Source organism: Silurus meridionalis, chromosome 3, assembly GCF_014805685.1.
Source record: "Silurus meridionalis isolate SWU-2019-XX chromosome 3, ASM1480568v1, whole genome shotgun sequence".
NCBI lineage: Eukaryota > Metazoa > Chordata > Actinopteri > Siluriformes > Siluridae > Silurus > Silurus meridionalis.
Genome location: NC_060886.1, coordinates 30,015,687 through 30,042,534, shown reverse-complemented (window position 1 = coordinate 30,042,534; position 26,848 = coordinate 30,015,687). Strand labels below are relative to the sequence as shown.

General features: G+C 41.6%; 3 protein-coding genes across 4 annotated transcripts in view; 1 reads left to right on the top strand and 2 right to left on the bottom strand.

The window, feature by feature from the left end:
- Positions 1–1,037, bottom strand: part of rab3gap1 (RAB3 GTPase activating protein subunit 1) — a 45,266-nt gene extending 44,229 nt beyond the window's left edge. The window contains exons 1-2 of one of the 2 annotated variants that reach the window (XM_046842442.1): positions 961–1,037; positions 784–839 (exon numbers count right to left, since the gene is read on the bottom strand). In XM_046842442.1, the coding sequence (XP_046698398.1) occupies positions 784–839; positions 961–978 (74 nt within the window). In that variant the 5' untranslated portion in view covers positions 979–1,037. The remainder of the gene's footprint in view (positions 1–783; positions 840–960) is intronic. The other variant, XM_046842451.1, reaches the window with a different exon arrangement.
- A 145-nt stretch (positions 1,038–1,182) lies between these two features.
- ubxn4 (UBX domain protein 4) lies at positions 1,183–7,805 on the top strand. Its single transcript, XM_046842457.1, is given in 14 exon segments — positions 1,183–1,556; positions 2,982–3,084; positions 3,188–3,216; positions 3,322–3,440; positions 3,652–3,790; positions 3,942–4,074; positions 4,662–4,716; positions 4,807–4,971; positions 5,057–5,122; positions 5,125–5,186; positions 5,734–5,836; positions 6,081–6,212; positions 6,844–7,064; positions 7,177–7,805. Coding segments are annotated over 14 exon segments (1,548 nt in total). The 5' UTR covers positions 1,183–1,474; the 3' UTR covers positions 7,316–7,805.
- Positions 7,806–9,388: 1,583 nt separating this feature from the next.
- On the bottom strand, positions 9,389–26,833 carry parp14rs3 (poly(ADP-ribose) polymerase family member 14-related sequence 3). The gene is given in 27 exon segments (XM_046844989.1): positions 9,389–11,253; positions 11,334–11,508; positions 12,668–12,822; positions 12,914–13,312; positions 13,315–13,533; positions 13,630–13,812; positions 14,018–14,194; positions 15,029–15,091; positions 15,184–15,303; positions 15,386–15,425; positions 15,877–16,049; positions 16,843–17,019; positions 17,521–17,583; positions 17,826–17,930; positions 18,022–18,058; positions 18,142–18,308; positions 18,404–18,580; positions 19,512–19,574; positions 20,501–20,605; positions 20,706–20,796; positions 20,920–22,973; positions 23,080–23,316; positions 24,713–24,946; positions 25,105–25,263; positions 25,362–25,386; positions 25,640–25,818; positions 26,501–26,833. Coding segments are annotated over 27 exon segments (6,045 nt in total). The 5' UTR covers positions 26,673–26,833; the 3' UTR covers positions 9,389–10,957.
- Between the last annotated feature and the right edge of the window lie 15 nt (positions 26,834–26,848).

The window sequence follows — 26,848 nt, the reverse complement described above, 5'->3', positions numbered from 1 at the left end:
CGGACATACACTGTCCGGGACGGGACATACACTGTCCGGGACGGGACATACACTGTCCGGGACGGGACATACACTGTCCGGGGCTTGTCTGGGGGTTGGATTTACAGTGTCTGGGGCAAGATTTACACTGTCTGGGGCTTGGATTTATTGTCTGGGGGTTGGTTTTACACTGTCTGGGGGTTGAATTTACACTGTCTAGGCATGGGATATAAACTGTCTGGAGCAGGATTTACACTGTCTGGAGCAGGATTTACACTGTCTGGGGTGGGACATACACTGCACCAGGAGCGGAATTTACAGTCTAGAAAGCATTTCATTGGCTGAATGCAAAACTAGTACAGTATGACTCACTAAACTATTTGAAATGTTTTATATGTATGTGTTTCTCCAGTAGAGACAAACTACAATTTTCTTTCTAAAGTTTTTCTTACAAACACAAGACACTTAAAGAACCAAATGTAACGTCTTAGCCTGTAATATATACCTTTAAAACAGTGTAGACTTTAAACCCGAGTACATTAAACCGCTGCTGTTTATTAAAACACGACCTTGTGCACTACATCATCATCATCATCATCATCATCATCGCTTCAGCGTTTGGACTCATGACGTGCCACTCCTCTGGGATTCTCATCAGCACATTCGCGTCAGGGCCCTAAATAAATGGTGCATTTCTATAAACAGAAGAATTGTCTAAATCTGCTCGAATCTGGTCCACAGTGAAATCCAGTTGCTGTCTATTTTTTTCGGGAATTGTATGAGAGCTGGGTGTCAGCGTTTTACCTCTCCCACTCGGACGCTGTGGTGAAATCGGTGATCTCAAACACCTCCGACTCAGGCTAGAGCAAACAAACAAACAGACAAACAAACAGACAAATAAGACAAATAAGGAGAAGTGAAATGGAAGAACATGACGGAGATGGTCTAGATTCAGGATCTACATGAAGAGGTGGCACTCACATCACTGTCCGCCGCCATGATAAACTCTGTTTATCTCCTCTGAACCTCCTCCTCCTGGTGCATTCTGGGAAATGGAGTGTGTGGGGGGTGGGAGGAGAGAGAGAGAGAGAGAGAGAGAGAGAGAGAGAGAGAGAGAGAGAGAGAATGATGATGAGGAAGATATGAAGAATGAGCAAGCTGTATGAGGAATATGAGGAAGATGAAACGATGTGAAGGAGGATGGTGAAGATGAAGATTGTAAAGGAGGATGGTGAAGATGAAGGTTGTGAAGGAGGTTGATGAAGATGTGAAGGTTGTGAAGGAGGATGGTAAAGAAGTATGAAAATATTAAAGAGGATGAGAAAGATGTGGTGTTTTTATTAAAGCTGTTATAAGATTTTTGCCAAAAGACTCCATATCCCATAAGGCTCTGGCTCTACGTCATTTCCGGTATGAGATGACAGGTTTTCCGGCGGCTCTGACGGTGACAGCTGGGCCACAGGCAGTGTAGTGAGAGCGGCTGATTCTGGAGAAGATGCGCTGGTTTGACGGCTCCATCCCCGCGGCCATCGCCGCCTCCAAGCAGCAGGGCTCCGTGTTCGTCGTGGTCATCGCAGGTAAATGAGCCAAAAAAAATAAAAAAATAAACAAGCTAACTGGGTAACTAGCAGGCTAACGCTAGCAGCTAGCAAGGCCCCGGTTCAGCTCAACACTAAATCTGGGCTCGTGAGCGAACAGTGATGTTTCTACTTCAGCTCCAGTATATAATAATGACGCTCCATAAACCCCCCGTGTCCTGTAGGATACATCTGTAGTGCACTTGGGTGATTTAGGACACTTAAGCACTTCTGGGGTTCCTGTCAGCGGCTGTATCCCGAATACACGCACTTCCCTGCTGCAGTAAGATTTAGGCAGTGCACTACGTGTCCAGAAGGAAATCAGGATTCAAGACGTTTAGATTTTTAGGAGATTCTGCAGCAGAGAGAAGATAAGGTCATGATCTAAAACGAGATCAGGACGTACATCGTGCGACACTCGACTAGCTGTGGATTATTACCAAACGTATGTACAAAGATAGAAACCAGAACCACTGGATCCCAAACAGTCTGAAAAAGGAGAAGGATCTACAGATAGCCCGAGATAGAAATCAGATCCACTGGACCTCGAACCTCTGAGAAAGGAGCTGAATCTACAGATAGACTGAGATAGGAATCAGATCCACTGGATCCCGAACAGTCTGAGAAAGGAGACGGATCTGTGGAACCCAGACAGACTAAGTTAGGAACTGGAACCATGGGAAACAAAACAGACTGAGATAGGAAGCGGATCCACTGGAACAAGAATTGACAGAGATAGGAATTGGATCCACAGATGGACCAATGGATAGTACCTGGATCCACTGGAACCTGGACAGACCAAGTTAGGAATCAAGTCCGCTGAAAGTCATATAAACCGGATCCATTGGAACCAAAACAGACAGATTGGAACTGGATCCACTGGATCTGGAATGGAACAAGGAAGAAACTGGATCCAGTGAAACCCAAACAGACCAAGATAAGAATTAGATCTCCTGGAAGGACACTGAATAGAAATCAGGTTCCTCTGGGGATTTGGTTCCTATCGTAGTCTGTTTAAGTTTCCAGTTCCCATCTGGGTATGTGGATCCGGTTCCTATTCCAGTTTCCAGTGGATCTGGTCCGTATCTCTGTCCATCAGTCCGTCTATTAAACCAGTTCCGATGTTGGTACATAAATTCGGTTCCTCACTCTGTTCCTTTGACTTCTACTGGATTCGGTTCCTATCTCAGTCTGTTGATCCCTCTGGGTTCTAGTGGATCTGGTTGCTACCTTGGTAAATGGTTTTGGTGATGATCCACAAAAAGTTATACACTGAAGGCAGGAGATCTTCCACTCCAACCCATGTAGAGCAGATTTTCCTGGAGCTCACTTTGTGCACAGGAGCATCGTCGTGAAGAAGAAGAGCCAAATATGGACACGGGACATTTTTCAGCCATATAAAAGTCCCGTGTGTTTGTCCAATAGGAGAGGACGAGCAGTCCAGGCAGATGTTGTCCAGCTGGGAGGACGAGAGTGTAGCCGAGCTGACCAACAACTGCTTCGTCGCCATTAAGGTGGACGCTAAAAGGTGAGGACGTCCAGACTGAGATTTTGGAAATGGATGGATGGGGATTTAATTCAGTTATGGGTTTTTTACATTCAAATGAATTCTGTCTTTTTGTCTTTTGCAGTGAGACGTGTGTCCAGTTTTCACAGATCTGTATCCTTTCCTGTCTTCAGGATTGCTGACTTTTATTTTGAAAGCGAAAGTTGAGGTTGTTTGTTTTTGTTTTTTTATCGTTCCCTTGACGTTACTTCCTGTTAGATCCGGTGGTGTGTATCCCATCCAGCTTCTTCATCGGGGACAACGGAATTCCCCTGGAGATCGTCGCTGGAGGTGTGTCTGTAGAGGAACTGAGGAACAGGATAAGCAAGGTCAAGCAGGTACACACACACTCTATATGGACAAAAAAAAAAGTGTGTGGAGACACTTCTGAGATGTTCCACCAGATTTTGGTGTCTGCTTTGATTTGATTTCAGGTTAAAGCTCTTTAGCAGGAGATCTTCCACTCCAACCCATGTAGAGCAGATCTCCATGGTGCTTTTGCATAAATCGTGTATTTAATATACTGATCTTCGATCTTGCGCTCTTTAGATCCATGCTCAGCAGTCCACCGCTCCCGAGGCCTCCATCCAGGATGGAAGTTCTTCAGCATCTGAAAGCCTTCCTGTACACTCAGATACAGCAGCAGGAAGCCCCTCCACCTCCTCTTCTTCTTCTGCTGCGTCTAAAGGTGAGACGTGTACAATAATATTCAAATATCAAACTTTTGCATGACAGCTTCTCGGTTTGCATGACCTGGTTTCGGGTGAAGCAGCACCACGTCTCACAAGCGCCCCGTGATTTCATGCTGAATCAACCTGAAAACGCTTTGGGTTTAATAGAATCTCTGTCCATGCCTATGGAGGAAGCAGGGGCTTCAGGTCATGTGACTCCAGGAGACGATAGAAGCCAGTCATCAGACGACACATCGCAGGCGTCTCAGGTGGAGGAACCGCTGGACACCAAGGTCGAGAGGTAAGTTTTTGTGTACGCAGGCGTCATGATGGAACAAAAACATCTGGATTACTTATCGTATACAGACTTATTTACTATATATGGACATTTTGCAGAGCATAAAATTGTTATATATGGCCGAATTCTTCTTATTCGAAAAGCCGAGGTTGCCTTCACCATCGCTTTTGGTCCTGAGAACAGGAAGTGAACAGGAAGTGATTTCGGTTTCAGACAGCAGAAATACGAGCCGCTCGAGTCACCTGCATAGAACTGTAAATCTGAAAAACAGTAAAGAATACGTACAAAACAACTGTGAAAAGAATCTCATTCTTCTGGACGCAAATGATTTTCTTCATTTTCCGAATTTCGCATATATTAAAGCTTGGTGTCTAGAAAGGCATCATGGGGTAACAAAATCAGCTGACTCCCAACACTGCAGCAACATAATCATGTGACCTGTCCAAACGCTCAGCAAAGCGAGGGGATTCGAGTGACGTGTTCGTCACGGCAAACGTGTTCGACGTGTAGACACGTGACCCATAGAAACGTTAGCACACGTAGGACAAACATTTTAATATTTGTTCATTGATCCTTTTTTTTATACTTAGAATAACAAAGAAACTGGAAGAAAGACAAGAACAGAAGCGGAAGGGAGAAGAAGAGGTAAACATCTGTGTATATATTTTTTATACACCATATCGGCTGTAGGGGGCGCTTTTTAACAACTAATGCCGAGTCCTGTCTCTCTGCCAGAGCGAGATAAAGAAGGAGATCGAGCGGCGGAAGCTGGGAAAGGAGATGCTGGACTTCAAGAAGAAGCAGGAGGACGACAAAACCAAGCGCTTGCTGGAGGAGCGAAACCGAGAGAAAGCCGAGGAGAAGGTGGCCAGAGACAGGGTCAAACAACAGATTGCTCAGGTATTAAAAAAAATAGGAGATTTTTAGGTTTTAGGATGCACGTTTATGTAGCGTAATAAAGAGCGGAGTTGTGGTGCCGTTGCAGGATCGTGCAGATCGGGCAGCTCGCTACGCTAAAACCCAGGAGGAGGTCGATGCGGTCAGAGCGGGCGGGCGCTACAGGCCAGGCAGGCCGAGCAAGACACGAAAAAAGAGACTGCGCAGAGAGAGAGAAGGTCAGTGGTTCCGCTAGGAAGCTCGTGAGTTCGAATCCCACCACATTGCCGACAAAAGGTATTGGGACACCGGACCTTTCCAGCAATATGCGATTCCTCCTAGAGGTTGACTGATGGATTTCACGGATACCGGCGGCTGATTTAATTTTAGTATTTAATTAGTTTTTTAAAAGGATTCTGGATGAAAAAACGAACGAATGTAACACTCCATGTAAAATTCTGAAAATGTGCTAAAGGAAATCACTGTGAAAAACAAACAGCCCGGCTGGTAACGGCAGCGAACCGGAAAAACTATCGGTATGGATTTTATAAGGATCGGTGCCGATTAATCTGCAAAAAAAAAAAAAAAAAATCGTAACGATTAATCGGCCGACCTTTACTTCTTCCCCAAGCTGGTTCCACAAAGCTGGAGACACTGTTGTAGAGAATTTTCCTTTGGAACATCTTCCCAACTGCAAATAGTTAAATCTGAAATGGGTGTTAAATAAAAATCCTTTGGTCAGGTGTCCACACACTTCTATACATTTTTTTTTCTCCTCCCTTCCAGCGCGATTGCCAGGATACAGTTCCGCCTACCTGACGGTTCCTCTCTGACCAATCAGTTTCCCTCTGAGACGAAGCTGCAGGAGGCCAGACAGTTTGCAGCTCAGGTCAGTCAATACATCGATCCAGATCCATCCTGTGACTGTTTCTGCTCAACAAGCGTAGACGGTCCTAATGAAATAAAGAATCTTGAAGAATTGGGTCTCAATTATTTTTGCTTCTTCGAACACACCTGATTAGCAAAGTAGGATTGATGATAAGTGTAACAGATGCATTTGAATGTTATGAGCATCAATGCATCTGGTTTGTACGTTATGTTGGTCTTTAAAAACACTACCTTGATTCTCACAGGAGGTCGGCAACAGGTTCGGCCGCTTCTCCCTGGCCACCATGTTCCCAAGGCGCGAGTTCACGGCTGAAGATCTGGAGAAGACCTTGCTGGAGCTTGAGCTTGCACCCAGTGCCTCCATCGTCCTGCTGCCGGTGAGCCACTAGTTCCGAAATACGTGGGTTGGTACGAAATAAATCGCCGTGCGCCATATTTACACGAGTCGACCATAAACGATTCGTTCATTTTGAGCGAGTCTTTAATGCGACTCTAAAGAACGAGTCGTCTCAAATAGCGATTCGTTCATTTTCTACTCGAAGCTTCGCAAAATCTCCATAAGGTTATGTATAAGGAAACAGAAATGAGTCGTTCCTCTCATGACTCTTCCAATCAGAGTCGTTCGTTCTTCCATCACGTGACTCCCACAGACGAATGAACTAAACGACTCAACCGATTCACTACAATATTCCGATCACTAATTTACACTCTGCGGTCAAAAGTTTGTGGACATTCGAGCACTTGAGTGTTTCTTTTCCACATTTAGTTCTCATCTGCTGGGAAGATGTTCCACTAGATTTTGTGGAAATTGGTGCTCAGTCAGCCACAAGGGTGTTAGAAAATGTAGGTACTGAAGGAGGTAAGCAGACTTGATGTGCAGTCAGCTCTATAGCAGGAGGAGATCTTCATGAAGCAGGCGCATGGTCATGCCTGAGCAGGTTTGGGTCTTGTAGTTGAAGTGAAGGCAATATTCCATTCAAGATTTGTTTTGTTTCTTTCACCCCACAGCAGTCAGGAAGGCCTGCTAACACGGTCATCCAGTCCTCCAGCACTGGAGGTATCTGGTCATTTCTGGGCACCATCTTCTACCCTCTCCTGGCAGTATGGAGGTTCCTGAGCGGCATCCTCTTCACCAGCCCTCCTCCCGGAGCCTCCGCGGCATCCCAGAACCCCCCACCGCAACAGCGTCCTTCAAACAGCTCCAGCTCCAGCTCCGGGGAACCAAAAAGGTACGCCACTTTGTCTCTTTCTTTCTGTCTACGTGTGCGTTCATTTCAAACGAGTCTTTTAACGTTTCTTTCTGGAACCTTTTTGACCGACCCGTTCCCCCGGTGTTCCCAGAGAAGCGATCCGTAAGCGGGTCCAGGAAAAGCGGCCGGAAGATTTCAAACAAGACGGTAAGATCTACCGGCTGAGGACCCAAGAGGACAGTGAGGACGACAACAACACGTGGAACGGCAACTCCACCCAGCAGATGTAGTGCAATAACACCACTTTATCTCTCTTTTTCTTTGTTTATTTGCCTCGGTTGTTTCCTGTCTTCTCTTTTTGGATCTAGGGCTACAATTTGCATTCTTTTTCCCTCTATCTATCCAAAATAACCCCCTCCATCTCCCCCTTGCATGGGTAGATCAAGCTTTATACGAACATCCACTACGTGCAGATTTCTTTTTTTCCCTTGCTGTTTGCTCTCCAGCAGTGTTCCCACGGTAACGCCTCATGTGCAAAAGCAGGCTAAAATAGAGGCTTGAAGAGAAAAAAAAAAGCTGCTGCCTTTTTATTCCATCTGTAACCTGTATGACGCTCTGAAAGGTTTCCAGCAAAACCGAGTGATTTCATGTCCACAGGGGTCTCGGTGCGTTTTATACGGAACCTCGGGCCCCCCAGGCAGACGAATGTTTCTACGCGATGAAAGCGGAAGTCACTTTAACACTGTCATTTAACTAAACAATAAAGATTTTTTTTCGAAAGTCTGATTGTACATGAAGTCCCTTTTGTTGTCAGACACACCATTAGTTTAAACAAACAATAAAAACATCTGGAAACACCTTTTATGGTTTCTGAGACGTGTGCATTTTTTGCTAAAAAGAAAAAAAGCACAATTGGACAGTAAACAAGTGGAAGAGTGAAGTTCAGTGGAGTCCTAACGTGCTGAACAGGAGAGATGATGATCAGACCACCTCACTAAGGAAGGAAGCGGAAGTGTAATGGTTTGAGGTTGTTTTGGAGCAGGGCATGTTCCAGAAAGTGGAAGGAATCCTGAAAAAACATGGCTCCCATTCCATACTTCACCTCACGCTGTGCAGTTGGATCTGCGGATCGTTGGAACCGACTTCACCGTCTGACAAGATGATGAGAACGACCTACTGAACTGCTCTGGGATGAACTGGATCACAAGAAATCTAAAACAAATCAAGATTTTTAGGGAAGTTTAACAAGAGGCACAGGAAGTAGCTCTCAGTTTCAAAAAGGTTGGTGACCCCTGATCTAAACTATCTAGATAAGAAAAATCATAAATAGATAGATAAATAAATAACCATGGAGCTACAAGTCCATCTATCCATCCATGACTTTCAGTTCCATTGATGAAGTTGCGTGGTGCTACCAGTAGATGGTGCTACCAATAGATACTTACTGCATTTGCACACAAATTTATGGCTGCGAAACTTTTCCTTACTATTGATCTCCCTTCTTTTCTGGGGTTTTAATCATATTTCTCTGTGCAAGTTCTCTACAATAAACAACATGTGTGTGTCTAAAAAAGAGATTGTATTCCAAGTGGAGCTGCAAACCCCATGTGTGTGTGTGTGTGTGTGTGTGTCTCACTACAAGAAGATAAGAATAGGCCCGATTTGGATTGTCAGGGTTTCAAAAGTCCTGGTTATCAAACAAAATTACGGTCCTGATTTTGTAAAAAAAAAAAAAATTAAACAGTTGCACTCGTTCCTTTCGAGGAACTGATTTTTAATTAACTTCTATCATCAAACTGAATCTATGAGCTTCCATTTCTCCAGATGGATTTGACTCCGATATTCCAATAAATAAGACCAAGTGTGATGTTTAGATGCACTCTAACGTCTTATACACTTAGTATTTGGACAAAAGTATTGAGACAACTGCTTTTCTAGGTATACGTTCTTCTTCACCGAACTGTTACCGCGAATTTGGAGGCACACAATTGTACAGGACGTCTTTTACTTGAACGAGGAGACCCAGACCTTTTCCAGCAACTCAGCTCCCTGTGCATATCCAGCTCCATGAAGATAATGGGTTTAAGTGGAAGATCTTCTGCTATAGAGCTCTAAACCCTACTGACCATCGATGAAGGAGAACACTGACTGCACCCCAGTCCTCCTCACCTCCTTCAGCACCATCAGATATTATTTTATATGCCAATGATGTCACAACATCCATTCCATAGATCAGGTTTGTTCAAAGATAACGCTAGGGTAACTAAACATGGTCTGGTCCTGTGGTACTTTTAAAGCATCTTAGAAGGCAACATGAAGAACCAAAGTCATGAATTGAGGTCATCCCACTTCAAAATACAATGTTAAAAGCAAGTTTTAGTTTATTGTACAGACACACGATCATATTTACTTTCAAATGAAACATTCATTTCACTTCCAGAGCAGCACTCGAAGCCTCAAACCACTACACATATTATGGAGTGGCAAGACCTTCAAGACAACCAGCTAGCTAGCAAACAAGCCAGCCAGCTATACAATTTACCAATTGATTCTTAGCTAAATTTTAATTAAAAGCAGATTTCCTTATAATCAGTTACACCATACACCAGCTATACAAACCCACTTAAAGCAAACTGAGCTCTTCTCCACAACACTCTTTTTAAACCCTGCCACTAATAACCATCAGGTGTTCACACTAACGAGCTCCAACTCCTCAATCAGGAACAAAAAAAAACCCCACACAAAATGTTAAAAAGTCCAGCCACTAAATTTCCCATAATTCGACTTCAAAATATCGGTTTTGTGTTATAATTTGTATATCGTTGCATTGCGAATTGCGAGTCCAAACTAGAGATGGAGAGATTCCTCGATTCACATCCGTGCATCGGCATACAAGTAAACGTTTGACATCGATGTAAAAAAGTTTTTGCCATTTGTATCACGATGCATCGTTTTTAAAATATTTGTATCCAATTCATTTATATCTAATCAGTAGATGCGCTTGAATTTAATTCTTTAGAAAGTGATCATTTATTTGTGACCAATATTTAATGCGTAGATTGATTTCTTCTCGTTTCTCGAGTGCGTTCTTTCAGCACCGCTGCTGCTACGTGAATATGACTCATCACAACACTAAGGATACAGATCAACATGGCAGAGGTAGAGCTGCGTCTTTCCACAGACACGACAGGAAAAGATTTTTTGCACTACAAAGGTTTGTGAAGGTTAAATACATTTATGATTTGAAGTTTGCTTTCTCAAACTAATAAAGATTCTCAAAATATCCCAAATCCAATCCCTAAATGATGTCATGAAAACCTAATGCAGTTTTACTGACTCATATCTTTGGTCTTTTACATTTATATTTGGTTCTTCTCCACATCTTCTGTAGATGGAGGTGTTTGGGGCTATTAATCCTAAATAAAGGGAATTGTAAAGTTACAGCATAGGAACCCAATTTGGGCAAAGAACATCTAAAGGCTATGATGGTGGTCTACGTGGTCATAGACATCTGTGGAATTTCTTGAAATATAAAGTGGTATCCCTGGAAGACGACTAGAAATCAGGAACGAGCTCAACCCCTAAAAATGTCGAAATCCTTCAGCAACTCGTGCATGATGAATGTCGCACGTAGAACGATCCACATGATCTCATTTTTGCCCCCACACGACGCCCCAAATTTCGATAAATAAGTACTTACTTGTAAACTCTAGAAACTTTAAGCTGCACACTCGAACGTATCAGGCGTATTTTTTTATTTTATTTAGTATTTATTGCCATTTATTACATACTCTAGTGTTAAAAAAAAAAAAGTTAAAAAACTAGTGCAGAGGTAAACCGTTAAGGCACAACATGATGTCTAGTGATTGCATAAATTTGAATTATTGTTGAAATATAAATATTGATGATTAAAATTTGAATATGACAACTGGTCAGACATTCTTGAATTTGATGAGATAGTCAGGGTACGCCCCTGCATCACAGAACACCACGAAGATGAACGGGTTTTGCAAATCGTCCACGGCGCAGTCGTGCAGCCCAGCGCGGGGATCTTTGGGATCCAGAGGGTCCGGCTCCTTCATTCCTTTTCGGCTTTTACACAGTGACCCGGTCACAACTCGAGCTCTGTAGATATACTTCAGACCAGTCTCGTCTGGATTAGAATACTGATCATAGCAGGAGTACCAAGCTTCTCTGGCGAAGTAGGTGCCTTCGCCGTGTACGACGGCTTCGAAAACAAACAGGAAGTAAGTTCAGTACCTGAGGAATAAACACTTGAAAGGGCGTGAAGAACTTTTCATGACGTACCGTTTCTCCCGCAGAAGCTCCTGTTGAATCCGTTCTTGTTGATCTTCTGGCAAATTTCTTTGGTCGTCCCGTGATATAGAATCTGTTCGTTTTTCTGCTTGGGGTACTTTTTGTCCACGGCCTGCTTCAAGACGCAGTACCGTTGCCACTGTGACTGACTCTGAATTCTGCAGATCTAATGATAAAGCGTTTATTGATCATTATTCAGCATTGCAAGTCAAGTACCACTAGATATTGACTTTTTTTTTTGTTTTTTTTCTCCAGTTTAGTTTTAACAGCAAAAACAGAGTTTGATTTAATTTTTCAACAATAAAAGTCTGTACTTTTTGAACTTCCTATTTCACATTTAGTCCCTATTTCCTGTTATAATAACTTGGGCTCTTCTGGAAAGAGAGATTTTGTGGAGATTTGTGTTCATTCAGAGACTTCGTGAAATCGGGTACTGATATACTGGGTATAGGTGAGGTGAAGAGGCCCGGAGTGCAGTCAGCTTTTCAATTAAGATTAATGGCATTTGGCAGCCCATTTTTATCTTATTCATACAACTGAGAAGATATGGGGTTAAAGGCCTTGTTCAGGGGCCCAGAAGTGGCAGATAGGTGTGGCTAGGATTTGAACTTACGACCTTCAGATCCAAGTCAAATGCATTAACCACTGAGCCAACACCTGCCAATGTATCCCACAGGGTTGAAGATCAAAGCTCAATTGTATAGAGATGCAGGAGAATAAAATTTTCCCTTCACTTGAATTACGAGACCCAAACCTGTTCCTGTGCACAAAGCCGGCTCCATGGAGATATGCTTTGCATGGGTTGGAATATCTCTGCTATAGAGCTCTGAAACCTTCAGAATGAATGTGAACGCCGACTGCACCCTAGGTCTCCTCACCTCACCTACACCAGTAAGTGACTTTACTAACACCCTTGTAAATGAACAAACATGTATCTAGAACAACATCTGGGGCAGTGGTGGTCCAGTAATTAAGGCTCTGGTTTACTGATCATAAGGTCAGGGGTTCAAGCTCCAGCACTGCCAAGCTGCCACTGTTGAGCCCTTGAGCAAGGCACTTAGCCCTGTCAGCTCGAGGGGCGCCGTACCCCGGCTGACCCTGCGCTCTGACCCCAGCTTCCAGATGAGTTGGGATATGTGAAATTGAGAAATTTTCCCACTGTGGGACGAATAAAGGTATATCATATCTTCCCAGAAGAGTGGCGGGAATTAAGAGCAAATTGGGACTAAATGTGCAAAGTCCTCAAAAAGCACATACCGTACTTATGACTAGGTGTCTGCAAAGGTCTGGTAATGTAGTGTATATACACAAAACGGTCTTTTTACCTCCACCACTTGGACAGGAGCGATGTCTTTGTGTACACTCGAGCGTACAAAGTCTTTCTCAATTTTCTTGTATTCTTCTGAATTTTGTGGAAGATCGATGACCTCTAGGTCATTTCCACTCATTTTGGACCAGGTTGCTGGAGATTGAATGATAGCTAAAAAAAAATAATAATTGAAGTGTGTTAACCCAGAGCGCCTCAATATCACAGATGGTTTCAGTCCAAGGAGCCAACATTGAATAATTACCTGTGTCTGAGTCGACAAGTAGGGTCCTCTTGACCTTGCGGGTAATCCCCTTGCTGTTTACAAGCTTCATCTCTTTGAAATCGACTGTAAAGCTTTCGCCTTTGTCCTTGTAGGTAAATTTCTGCTCTTTTTTATGAAACGCAAGCTCAATTTTATAACTAATGCTGGAGTTCAGCGGGACCCAGGTCTCTCCTTCGGCGACCTCCCAGCGCAACGTTTTACTCAGCCTCCTTTCTTCACCTTTTCGGAGCTCCCTGTTCTGGGAGGCCTGGATGAAGTTGTTGATGTTGAGGACGATGTCTAAAACATCTTCCTTTTTCCCTGAAACGATCAGCTTGTCCTTGGCAGCCACAAAAACATGCACTTGATTGCGTTGGCTGAGCTCGACAATCTTTTGTTGTCGGCTTCAGGAAAGTTGGCCAGATGGTTGGACTGAACGTCCTTCCTGATCCACTCTTCTGAAATTAGATCATCTAGGAACTTTTTAACCTTGCCAATGTCAGCAGATGATGTTCCGTACAGGTCTACATGCGTGACTGGGAACGTCACTGAAGCAGTCTGGGCAGCGAGGCAAAACTTGGTGGAGTCTGATGTTTGTTGAGTAGGATTAGACACTTTTCCTGTCAAGAATGCACAAAAATAAAACATTGTTTTCTAAAAACCTCATGTTTCAAAAGTCTCACTGATCAAAGAGTCTCACCGAATCGAAAATTTACCTGGAGAGCGATTTTGGGAAATCCGTTTAAACTTCTTCATGGAGTCCTCAAAATCGGAAAACATTGCGCTTTGGAAAATCACAATATGTACTGTTTTTAAAAACAATGGCACGTCGATTGAAAAATTTGCCAGTGCATCCATCATGGCATTCGCTACCCGACCTGCTGCCAAGTTTCCAGCTCCTGGAGAGAGCACACGCAACATTTTGTTTATATCATGGCATTGATTCTAATATTCTGTCATTCATAAGAAGAAAATAAACATTTCAAGAGTGGTTTTGTAACACAAGGCTGCAGAACAACTTCCCTGTGTGGATTAATTTCCCAAGAGCATATTTTATTTCTTCTCCTGAAGGATATTCAATCGAAATTGAATGGTCCAACTTACCGGTTCCGAGAGCCGGGAATGCAACCGACTGAATCTTGTTTTCCTCACACAACTTAAGGACTTTATACATGCAGGCTGTGATCTCTTTCTCCTTTGTCTGGCCAACCATATGGACAATGTGTTTAACTGGAAGGTTTCCAGCTGTTGTGAGGACCACGCCATCGCCGGGTTGAACACCTGCATCCGGGGAAACAAATCGAGTTTTTAATCGTCATTTCAGTCATATAGAGCACATTGAAACGAAACAACATTCCTCAAGGACGAGGTGCTACATAAAACATCATAAGATTTCATGAACCTAAAGACCATGTAGCTTCATTGGCCTTTAAACAGAGTTCCTACACAATGTTTCATTTCAAAATTTGATACTTTTTCAGACCAAAAATCTGAAATAATGATTCTATATTTTAACAATACCACGATTTCCATGGCGCTGTAATGTTATGGCAACTTCTGCCTCACAATGTAACAACCAATCACAGCTGTGCAGGTCGAGTCTAGCGCCGATCTTTTGGCAGCGCTGAGAATCCGCTCCTAAGTCCACGAAAAACCCCAAGTGTAAACTGGTTACTGGTTGTTATGCCAGAAATATGCTTCAAAATACTTTTCAAGTCAAACAATTGAAGACGTTTGACCTCGGATCTTGTTTGTATCATTACTCTGGCCATGTCCATGTTCTGGCCTTCGATCCTCACTGAGAACGAGACTTTGTTGACTGAAACAGTCGCTTTTTGGAAACGCTTTCCAAAGTGGATACATTTGAGAATGTCAGTGTGGATGAGCAACTTTTAGGAAAAATATTTGTACCAATTCTTTATTTGATATTTTTTGAAAAATACTAATAGGGCAAAAGTATGGAAACACAAATATATTTTAATACTCTTAATACCATACTAACCAAGACCTCAAATTCCATCAAATTTTTCCAAAAAGTGTAGGAACCCTGTTTAAATGCTGGAAGAGGTAAAGCTCTAATATATAGTGTTTCAGAATAAATGAGAACGAACATACCTAGATTTTTGCATTCGTCCACGACGGTCTGTCCTGCTGCTTTGATGATTGCACCTGATACACCTAATGGCGATGAAAATTCATGATCGTCAATGTGTCTATTACATCTTGCAAGTGAATGTAGCTATTTGTAGTGCAACAAATCAGTAAGTCACCTGAGCTTAGATTCAGGCTGGTATTGGTGCTGCTGACTATCGCGTCTGTCGTCGCTTTTGTGATGTCGCCGCAAAGCACTTTCACCTTGATCGGGCCGATAATCGCTTCTATGATGCTTCCTGTACATGAAGGTCAATTTAATATCTCAACCAAAAAAAAGGGAAATTTTTCCTTGTGTCTATTTTTCGATGCCATTCTTACCACAGTCATCTTCTTCTTCTTCTTCACTATCGTCAGTGAACTGCCAATATTGTTAACACTGTGTCATTCGCAATATATATACACAGTATATATAAAAAAATATATATACTAAAATTTGGACAAAAGTATTTGGACACCCGACCATCACACCGAAATGTGCGCTAAACATCTCATAGCATTGAAGGAAGACCTAGATCTGAAATAACACACCCCACTCTTCCAGGGGGGCTTTTCACTAGATTTTGAAGTGTGTTAGTGAGATCATGCTCTGATGTCAGGGTTAAGTTGGTGTTCCAGGTCATTCCAGAGCTATTACGTGGTTATAAAGGGGGTTGTGTCCTCAAGTTCTCAAGTCAGAATATCAGTTAAAATTATTGTGTGCTTCCAACTTTGTGCTGCAATTTGGCAGAACAACAACATATCGATGTAATAGTTCGATGTCCACATGATTTTTTTGCCAAAGTATCAATGTGTATGTAGATGTTTTCTACCTGGGAGGTTAGAATCCACTGATTCAGCCCTTGCTGAAATTCTTTTATAACCTCGTCTCGCTCAATGACGATATAAATGAGTTTGAGAGCGGTAGAGGAACATCGAGACAAGTGGTCGTGAAAGCCATGTAGCATCGCAGTAATGGAGTCCAAATTACTAACACCACCTCCACCTTTAGGAGAAGGAAATCAGATGAAAAATGTGTCCATGATTATATATAAAATGAATGCACTGCTTATAAACACCTACAACTATAATAATATCCAGTTCCATACAAAGTGAAACAGCTAATGGAGGACTACATGGAGGAGAACTTATACGGCGTACACAACTTCTTCTTCTTCTTCTTTCGGCTGCTTCCATTAGGGGGCGCCACAGCCGATCATCCGTCTCCATACCACCCTGTCCTTCACATCTGCCTCTTTCACACCAAATACCTGCATGTTTTCCCTCACCACATCAATGAACCTCCTCCTTGGCCTTCCTCTTTTCCTCCTTCCTGGTGTCTCCATCCTCAGCATTCTACTACCAATATACCCCATGTCCCTGCTCTGTACATGTCCAAACCATCTCAATCTCACCTCCCTCACCTTGTCTCCAAAACGTCCTACATGCGCTGTCCCTCTAATAAACTCATTTCTAATCCTGTCCATCGTCATCACTCCCAACGAACATCTCAACATCTTCAGCTCTGCTACCTCCAGCTCCACCTCCTGTCTTTTACTCAATGCCACTGTCTCTAAACCATACAACATCTCAGGTCTCACCACAGTCCTATAAACTTTCCCTTTCATTCTTGCAGATACCCTACTATCACAAATCATATACGGCGTACACAACGATTTTGTAAAATATTCTAACTGAATTTGATGTTCGTTTAAATGAGAAATAGAACGAAAAACAGCATCAGAAGGTAACTCCAACAGCTTCGCTTAAACATTCATTTGAACGATATGAATCCGTACCGGTGCCAACAGCAGGGAAGGAAACGGTGCTGATCTGCTTATCTTCACATCTCTCCAATACTTTGGTTACCCGTAATCTTGCGTCTGCAGCGGAGTGGGGTCCCATCATGTGAATGATAAAATCGCACTGCAAATCTCCAGCACTGGTCACCGCAACTGTGTCACTCTTAATGGGACCTTAAAAGACAAATGATCAAAGTAAGGCACACAAATGACCAGTGGTGGACAGTAATGAAGTCAATGCAATTCGTTATTGTATTTAAGTCACTCATAAAGGAGACTTTTACTGTAACTTCACTAAATTTAGTGAAATCAGTCGGTCCTTTTTATTTAAATTATACTCTGTTTTAAACGTGTTTTGATCGGCGCCAGGTGTATCTACTAATCACAAACATACAGTTTAGCATCAGTTCAACATTAATCAGAACATTTAGAGAGGAATGAATGATGAATGAACGAACTCACCACAACAAACGTGACCATTTTTGAGTGATTTTTGTTGAAGGTTTTGGGATCATGATAATGTCTTATGGTAATTATGATAATAGGGACATTATAGGTGTAATAAATCATAGTACTTTGGATACTTAAGTACATTTGAAGGCAACTTTTGGAACTTTCAACATACAGTTTGTATGAAATGATGTTGAATTTGTGTTGGGATCATCAGGAACTCACCATGTTGTTGACACTCTTGCTGAACTGTTGGTCCAGCTGCTTTAAAAATGGCCCCTGAGACTCCTGTACAAAAGGTGGCACATAGAACAAAACAAAAGCGTAATCAAAAGTTATATAGTTTAAATGAGACCTTAAATTTATACAGCAGTCTTAAGAATATTATGAATGTATGAGCTTGTAATTTGGTTCTTCTACTTCTGTTGCATATCTAAAAATCATTGTTTTGATATGATATAAAAGTTCAGGAGGTCAGAATATACAGCATGACTATAGACAAATCATAAGTATAAATCATATCAACACACCTCCTGTCAAGTTCATTTGGTTATTGGTGGTGTTGACAATACCACGGACGGATTCGTTGGTGATGCTCCCTTTTCTGATCTCGATCCACACACCTGCAATTCTGACTATAAGGGAAAAAAAAGAATACAATTAAAAATGAACCTCTATAGAATATTATAGTTGTTTCGTGGACTGTAAAGGACAGGATTGTTGTACCTTTATTTGCAGGCATACTGGTGGAATTAGAAGTAGTCTAAAAGAAAAAACAAAACCAGTGATTTATCCAGAACGAATATGAATACTAAAACCACAAAATGACACATCAATGGCGTTAACCTTGCTATTCCTGTCCTTTAAATAGTCACTGTATGCGTCGAAAATCTTCTGCTCGAACGCCATTATGGTGATTTTCTGAAGGCTGGACGATGTTGACCGTGTCAAATGGTTTTCCAATCCGGCCAAAATAGCCTGAATGGAGTCACTTGCTTTAATTCCACCTCTCCCTGTGAACATACTTCCAGTTAATATCTCCAATATCTCCAATTAATATCCAAGTAAAATTCATTTGGAAACAGATCTTATGATTGTGATCTCTTACCTGTGCCTATCGCAGGGACGGCGACTGTAGCAGCCGCTGTAGTTTCGCACAGCTTCAGGACCGTCTCTATCGAGGAAGTGATATCAGCAGCATTGTTGGGACCAACCATCTGAGCGATGTGCTGACATGAAAGGTTACCTCCGCTCGTCAATACCACGCCGTTCTCTTTCTGAGGACCTGCCAACGTTGTAGAATAACACATCAAATACTAAAGAACCGGACACAAACACAAAACACACTGGGATGAATTACAATGCTGGAACATCTCAAACCAACATCAGGACCTGACTTTGTATCTGAATGACCATGAATTTCCAGGAGCACTGTCCAGAATCTTGTGGAGCATTTTCCCAGAAGAGTGGAAGTTATTATAAGGGCATATTTAGGGTACTACTAGTGGATTGGGATGTTAAATAAGTACATACCAATAGGTAGAAAAATCTTTATATACAGTAAATAGTGATCATTTAAATAAAGTTAGTAGTTCTACTGGAAGGTCTGATTGAAGATATATACCAAACAGGCATAACATTATGATATTATAACATTATGAAGTAAAGAACACTGATGATCTCTTCATCATGGCCTGTTAGTGGGTAGGAAATATTCATTTGGCAGCAAGGGTACATTTTGTCCTCAAAGTTGATGTTAGAAGCAGGAAAAATGGCATAGCGTAAGGATTTTGCAGCTCTTGTGGGATATTCCTGATCTGCAGTAGTCAGAGGAAGGAACGGTGGTGAACGACAGTGTTGTGGGCGGCCGAGGCACACTGATGCACGTGGAGAGCGAAGGCTGGTCCGTGTGGTCCGATCCAACAGACTGCTCAAGAAGTTTATGCTGTTAATGTTTGACGGGTCACGATGGGTTTTAGCAGCAGAAAGATCTAATGAAAGTTCATTCAAACACCTTGGTGCCAGAACAGAGAACAGTCTTAAAGAATGCCTTCCTTGTAGCCTGAGAGATGGTGGAACCAGTAGAGCAGTGGTACACAATTGGCACAAGTGAGGTGCAGTGTGAGTGTGATGGACCATTTTTAGCTTTGTAGGTGAGCATCAGTGTTACAGTAATTCAGCAGGAAATGAAAGTGGCTCATATACTTATTGATTACCGTGCTTTTTGCATTCATCCACGACTGAATTTCCAGCTGCCTTCAGAATGGCTCCAGACACACCTAAACAAGTTAACATGACATATTTGATATACAGGGCAGACATACAATTAATAATACACACTGACTCAGCATATTTTACCTCAACTGCTAGCACAAAGTTGGAGACACACAATTGTAAAAGAAACTTTTCCATTCACTTGAACTTTGAGACCCAAAACTGTTTCAGCATGACAATGCGCCAGGGCACAAAGCCAGCTTTATGGAGATCTGCTTTGCATACGATGGAGTGGAAGATCTCCTGCTATGGTACTGTGAATGCTGACTGCACTCCAGGCCTCCTCACCTCACCTACATCAGTACCTGATTTTACAGACTCCATTGTGCCTGAATAAGCATAAAATCTCCACAAATCTAGTGGAACATCTTCTCAGAAGAGTGGAGAATAACAGTCAGGCTGAAAATAATGACAAATTTGCAGTTTTAAGCTTTTTAGACTGTTCAACTACTATAGTTTCAAGTTTGTTGATGGAAATATAGAAATACTCGTCACATTATGAAAACCGAACGATGTTACAAGACTTGTCGCATGCTCTGAACACGACTCCAGCAAGTTTTGTGCTTTCTGAGCATTTTATGTCAAATCGAGTTCCGTAACAAATTACCGACGAGTTCCGTACCGCGACATGGTTTACTTTCTGCATAGCTTTAGCTAGATCACTACAAACCCGCTTACCTAGCAACCACATCTGCTCACTATATAAAACTGTAGTGCCAACATGACACTATTCTGGAAGAGTTATGAAGCTAGCAAATAGGATCAATTTTAATCTGCTGTAGGTTGTGGACTGTACAGATTCCAAATCTGTTGCCATATTAGATTTGAGGACTGACCACAATATGTAAATTACAGAAATCTGATTTGTCACTTCACCCCAAATTTTGACCAAACGGAAAACAATAACCGGCACAAACGACGTTTTACATACCTGTATCAAGATCCAACGCTTTGTTGTTAGAGTTAACAATGACATCCACGGTTTCTTTGGTGATATCTCCTTTTTTGACGGACACTCTCACTCCATAAACAGTAACTGTTTAGAATCATATGTGTGAAAGGAAAACCAATAGCATGAACAATCAGACACTGAAGTCTCAGATAAACAGTTACAATTGGGAATAACAAAATCATACCTTCTGTGTCTGATGTTGGGTCAAGGTTTAGATTTAGAATCTTTGTTTGGTCTTGAGAGGTTGTTCTTGTTGGAGTGGCAGATGGAAAGCCCTGGTGACAAAAGAGAAGATTTCTGGACCTCAGTAATGTCCAAGCAACATGAAATGTAACAAGAAAAAGGGAGTGAGTGTGGGTGGGTGGGCAGGAGGGGGTGGGGGAAATAAGCACACATACCAGTTGAGCAATGTTGCTGTTGAACTCTTCTAATAACTTCACATCAGGTTCTACTACAAAAATTTTCTTTATATTCTTTGGGGAATTCTGTTGATCATTGATGAACTGCAGAACTGCATCTCTGATTGCCATGCAACTTTCTTTGGCCGTGAACCCAAAACTTCCGCAGCCAATCGCCGGCATTGCGATAGAAGTATTGCTTGTAGAATCTGCTCTTTGGAGGCTATTCAGAGCAGATAACTTCAGGTAGTGAGAGCTGAACTGTTGGCCACTCTCAGGCAACACGGTATAAACAAGGGTCTTGGCATTGAGATTCCCAGGGTCACTGAGGACCACCTCTCCAGAAAGCAAAGTCTGCTTTTCTTTCAGGAGTCTATCGAATACCACTTGAATATCCAAACCTGCGACTTGAAGAAAGTTTTGAGCAATAGGATTATCAAAAGCTAGTTTGCTACTAATGGGGCAAATTAAAGCGTCGGCTGGGAAGTGGTGCAGTTCATCCTCTGTAACTGTTAAAGTGATGCTGCTGTTTATTTGGTGGCTGTATTTTTTTGAAGGCCCAGTCTTGCTAGTTGAAATGTAAGCCTTGCAACCACAATCCTTGGCTTTGGCTTGAATGTTGGCTTCGTGTTTAAGTATCACCTTAGATTCTCCAGCTTTAGAATAAGTATGCTTCTCGGTTAAAATGGAGGATGTATGCCTTTTCACAACCGCTAGTACCTGCTGGATTTTTTCTTTCGATGCTGTAACTTTCAGACATGGAGGATTCGTTGTCACGCAACATTGAATGGTTACGCCAAGATTTTGGAGTTCGGGAATTTCTGCCAAGTTCAGGCAAGAGTCAGCAAAGCCGACTTCTTGCATAGATTTAAGATGGATATCTTCAGTTACCGGTGTCTTGTTCTCCAAATAATCCTTGACTTTTTTTGTAAGATTTGCCACCACTTGAGCAAATCCACAGATGACAATCTGTTCTGCAGAAAAAACGATGTTAACGTTCAGCAAATCGTGACCTAATTCCAGTTTCGTTTTGTTTAAAAAGGTTGCCCAGTGGTCAGTGTTGATTACTGCGTTTACATCAGGAGTAAGTTGGATGACCTCCTCTTGAAGGACATTTATTACTTTGTCCTCCGCTTTCTTGATGGAATCTTTCTCTGCGACAATCCCAACATGGTCGCCTTTGTTTACAAATAAAGCTGGTATATGACTTGGTACAAAATGGCTTTGCTCAAATTTCTTGAGATCTAACGACTTGAGAAACTGAAGCAAATTTGCCGAGAGGTTCAGTTGCTGAAAGGTAACGTTCTCCTGTGCTTGCCTGATGACCACTTCAGCGGTATTCGCAAAATCTCTCAAACCTTGCAGGTGAAAAGTCAGGTTAGCTTTATTTATTCTAACTGTTACATTTTGAAGTTGTGCATGTACCTGCTTCTCTACCAACTCAAGTGTCTCTACTAAGTCAAACTGAATCACCTTTTCTACAGTGCTCCTTTCCACTTCTAAATCTTCAGCTGCTTTCTTAACAAGGTTCCGAATTTTGTCCAAGACAGCAGTTACTTCTGTTTCAAGGCCGACTATTGCAACTTTGGTTTCCATGTAGGTGACATTAACATCAGAAGTAACTAAATCAAGGCAATCACGCTCTACCCTTTTCCAGACCTCGATCTCAGCTGGCAACTCGGCTTTGCTGTACCTGTTTAGAAAGGCTTGTGCTTCTCTTTGGGCTATACTTGCCCAAGTTGCCCCTAGTCGAAGTGCAGCTAAAGATTCTTTGTCCACATCCATTTCAAGGTTAATTGCCCCAGGGGATGTTTTGTCAAAAACTGCATTAGCATGAAAAACCTTAAGTTTACTCTCAAACTCATTTTTGCACTTTTCATTTCTTTCGATAAAACCCAGGACCAACTCGTGAACAGGAACGATGATATTAGTAGCTATATTGGACCACGTAGGCGTTTCTGCTGTCAAAGCCTTCTGGAAATTGGAGTAAAAAAGTAAAGTGCTCAGATCTGTTCCGCAGAGATGATGTTTCCGCTTCACAACTTCTTGTGGAACTGTTTAAAAATGCAGAGGAACATCTGGTCACCATCTTAAATGTTAGTAACAAAGGGATTTCGAAGCATTGAAGCATAACGCTTCAAACTTCATGAAACAACTTACCATTGAAATCTTGAAAGGATATGACAGCACTCGTTTGTTTGTTGGCCCAGATTAATGACTTGACTTCACCTCCACCACTCTTTTTATGGTTCTCGAAGTACAGCGTAAGAGCATCTTCTGTAATTTTGCTCATATTCCCCTGTACCAGAACTGAATCTGTCAACTCTAAATGAGAGGCTTCAATCTCCATGTCCTGGAACTTTTTGGCTGCACACTTCTCAATAAAAGATTTTGAATCTGTAAAAAAATTTAAATTGTAATAAATGATATAAATTTCTTCCTTGATTCAATCAGATTCTAATGTGAAAGGGATTTTGCTATAACTCATAACCTCCAGAGATTGCATATATTCATATGAGGGGGGCGTTCGACGTTCAGAGAACATTCAGGAATTTTTAACTTCTGCAGCTGCTCTTGCTAAGTCATTTGGGTTTATTGTTCTATATCTCATACTATTATAAAACTTATTTTTTCACATTTATGGCTTAGTTTACTGCCATGACAGACACTAAGAGACCTTTAACTTTTAATAAATATGATCCATTTAGACTCAGCAGTCTCAAGGTCAAGGATCTCCTGTAGAAATTCCAAAATAGAGGAGAAACCACCCAACCAGGAAGTGTGGTGCCAGAACTTTCTTCAGCCCATAACTTTGCCTGTATCACAAACATAAACTCATGCTCACAGGGTCTTAATCCCACCAGTGAGGTGACAAGTTCATATTTCAAAAGGCAGTTTATGTTTCATGGGTCTGGTCTATGTTAGCTTTGAATGCACCACACCTGAATGCTATCCTTCATCTTATAAAATGTAAGCAGACAAATGGGATCACGTGACTATTATGGGCTGAACCTGACTGGGTACCATGTCAGCAGACACTCAAGTGTGGGTTCCATCCCCAGACCTTTCTCAAGGGAACGGATCTAACAACTAGACTTTTTTCCCCCAAATGAAGGTACACTGAGGAAAATTTTGAATTGTATTTTGTCTAATGGTTGTCCTAAGATCATTTTATCAATAGTGACCAGACTGAGAGCAGCTCCTGGTGATGTGGTAATTTAGTTGTGTTAATTTGAAAGGTCGTACAATCTAGTCTTTTAATACACTTTACACTTACAAATACATACATTTATGACACTTTATTCCCATCACGTTCACAATTTAAATGACATTGGCATCAAAAAGTTTAGAGACTAGTTTTGTAACACGGCAAAAGATGGCAGCACAAAGCTGCACGCACAGTCACGGCGAGCACCGACCTTCATAAGTCGGTGTGCCAAAAGACCATCCTGTGTACATTGGGAGCTGTGCAGCTGGGGCTATTCCGACACGTGCATTAACACGTCTGCGATTCTGACCACGTGCGCACCCTGTCATCAAACCCCTCACACGTTAGTTTCTTGCCGGAAAATACATGATCCCACTTTTGCACCAACCCTACTCGCCACATTCGGCGGACTTCTTCCCGACGATGAAGATCTAAAGGTCGCCATTTTGACACCATTGCTCTGATCCAGTGTGAATCGCAGAAGGTTTTTCGAAAAGAATACTTTCCAGGATGTATAGCTGTGAACCAGGATCTCCTTTAAGTGCAAACTTGTTATACATAATAATAGAAAGAACTCAAACTCACAGTTGTCTTCTTTGAAGATGACCACAATTCTCTCATCGTCTAATATCTCCCAGGTGTGTGATACCTTTGGACTGCAGCTTCCAATGAACATGCTAATTAATTTGCATTTACAGCTGTCTTTAAACCCAGTCAGGATGAAGCGCCGTGGGTCCCGTTGCTCCGCAGAACCTTCTCTGTACAACTCCACAGTCAAACCAAAGTCATGCTTCTTCTTGGCCAGGATCGTCAATAAATCTAAAGAACGGCATCAATATTTGAAGGCTCTGTGGTAAAGTACTGACATAATTTTTCATTTGATTGTACGTGATTAAGAATTCTGCTGCATTTTAGTCTTCGGAATGTGGTTGATCGATATATAGCTCTGTTTAAGATATACAAAAGATCAACTGTACCTGACTGATCAGCTACTTTCAGGATCCATTTGTTTTGCCCATGTTTTGTGAATTCAGCCTTTTCTGTAAACTGTTCAAAATACATTGTAAGAATTTCTTTCTCAACCGCCTCCTCACTGCTGATAAGAAGACACTTGGATTTTGGGTGTTTTTCATTTCCTAAAGACAAACACAAAAAAAATTTTTATTTGACAGACTTCTATATTCGCCTGCTTTTATATCGTTTAATCACTACATAATGAAGTGTAGCGCGATACCTTTTTGATCTTCGGAGCCAGGGGTCTTATATTACATGCAAAACACAAGAAAGATACAAAACACACAGATTAGGGCACATAACAAGCAACTATTCAGCAAATAAGCATAAACCTTTAAGGAAAGAGTTAATAAACAGAACCACTTCCTCATTCTTCTCATTTATCACAGCTTTCTTTTAAACACAACCTGGAAAGAAAAGCCTGTAGGAATGCTCCTGTGCAGCCTTGACGTAAATCGCCAGCTATCGGTTGCCCAATAGAAATAAAAAAACCCTCACCTGTATACCTGTAGTAGCCACAGATTTGACTTGTGCAAGAGTTTCTGTCTTCGTTTTTTTCAGAACAGGCGATTTAACCATTTCTTTCTCGGCATGCAAGAGTTTCACGGACAGTTCAGCAACTCCCTGGGCTTTAAAATCGATTTTGTGCGTTCCTTGTTTGAGGACATTGTTCAACTCTGGAGTTTTAGGAAATAAATAAAAAATACGGATGGAAGTCAGACATCAGAGATTATAAACTAAAATATTAACATGCTTATTTATCTCATTTATACAGCTGAGAAGGTAAGGCCCTTACTAAAGAGCCCAGCAGCAGCTTGGTATTGCTGGGATTTGAACTCACAACCTTTTATTAGAAATCCAACATGTTAACAACTGATCTATCACTTCCTATTTCACCTTGAACACTCAATTTTGGATTTATAACCAGTAAGTATCTAAGATTTGTTCAATATAATCAGATTGTATAGATATATGTATAAAAATGTTTATTTTATTTTTTTATCATCACATTATTATTCTGACTTCATCCATGACTATTAAAAACAGGATGTATTATAAATAAATTCAGAAAAGTATCAATGCTGCTAAATATTCATTAGACTGGATCAGTAACTGGGTGGAACTCGAGTGAGGAAACCCCCTCATTCAGTTGCACAAGTTCTGATTTGGCTTCGTATTGTAAAAGTTTTTGTTTGGTCATGAACAGAAAAAAATTCGGTTTATTGGTTTGTCTATTTAGAAGAACCAAGGCAGGAAGTGTGTGTTAGAGAAATGCTAGTCATAAATGCTAAAGTGTTTCTGATTATGAAGGGAAAAAAGACCACATTTCATTAATATACAATTAAAGTATTCAACTACCTGTATCTAGGAGGTAGATAAGCAGGGCTTTCCTCTTGTTCTCAGGATGTTCTTGGATTTTTAAGACCTCTCCTCCAGATTTCCTCTTGTTTTTAAAGTAAAGCTCAAGTTTGGGTCGAACCACGTCCAAGTCTGCTGGAAGACCTTCAAGAACCAGTGTTTTCTCCTCCATGATTATTAAAGCAAGACTTAGATATGAGCTGATAGACGTGTCATGGTCGTTAAATGAAGTAAATAAGGTTAAGAAGAAAAAGTACCCGAGTGTTAGTGTGTGTGTGTGTGTGTGTGTGTGTGCGTGCGTGCGTGTTGTTTTTTTATAAATAACTTTCAATGTTACTTTCACTTTCA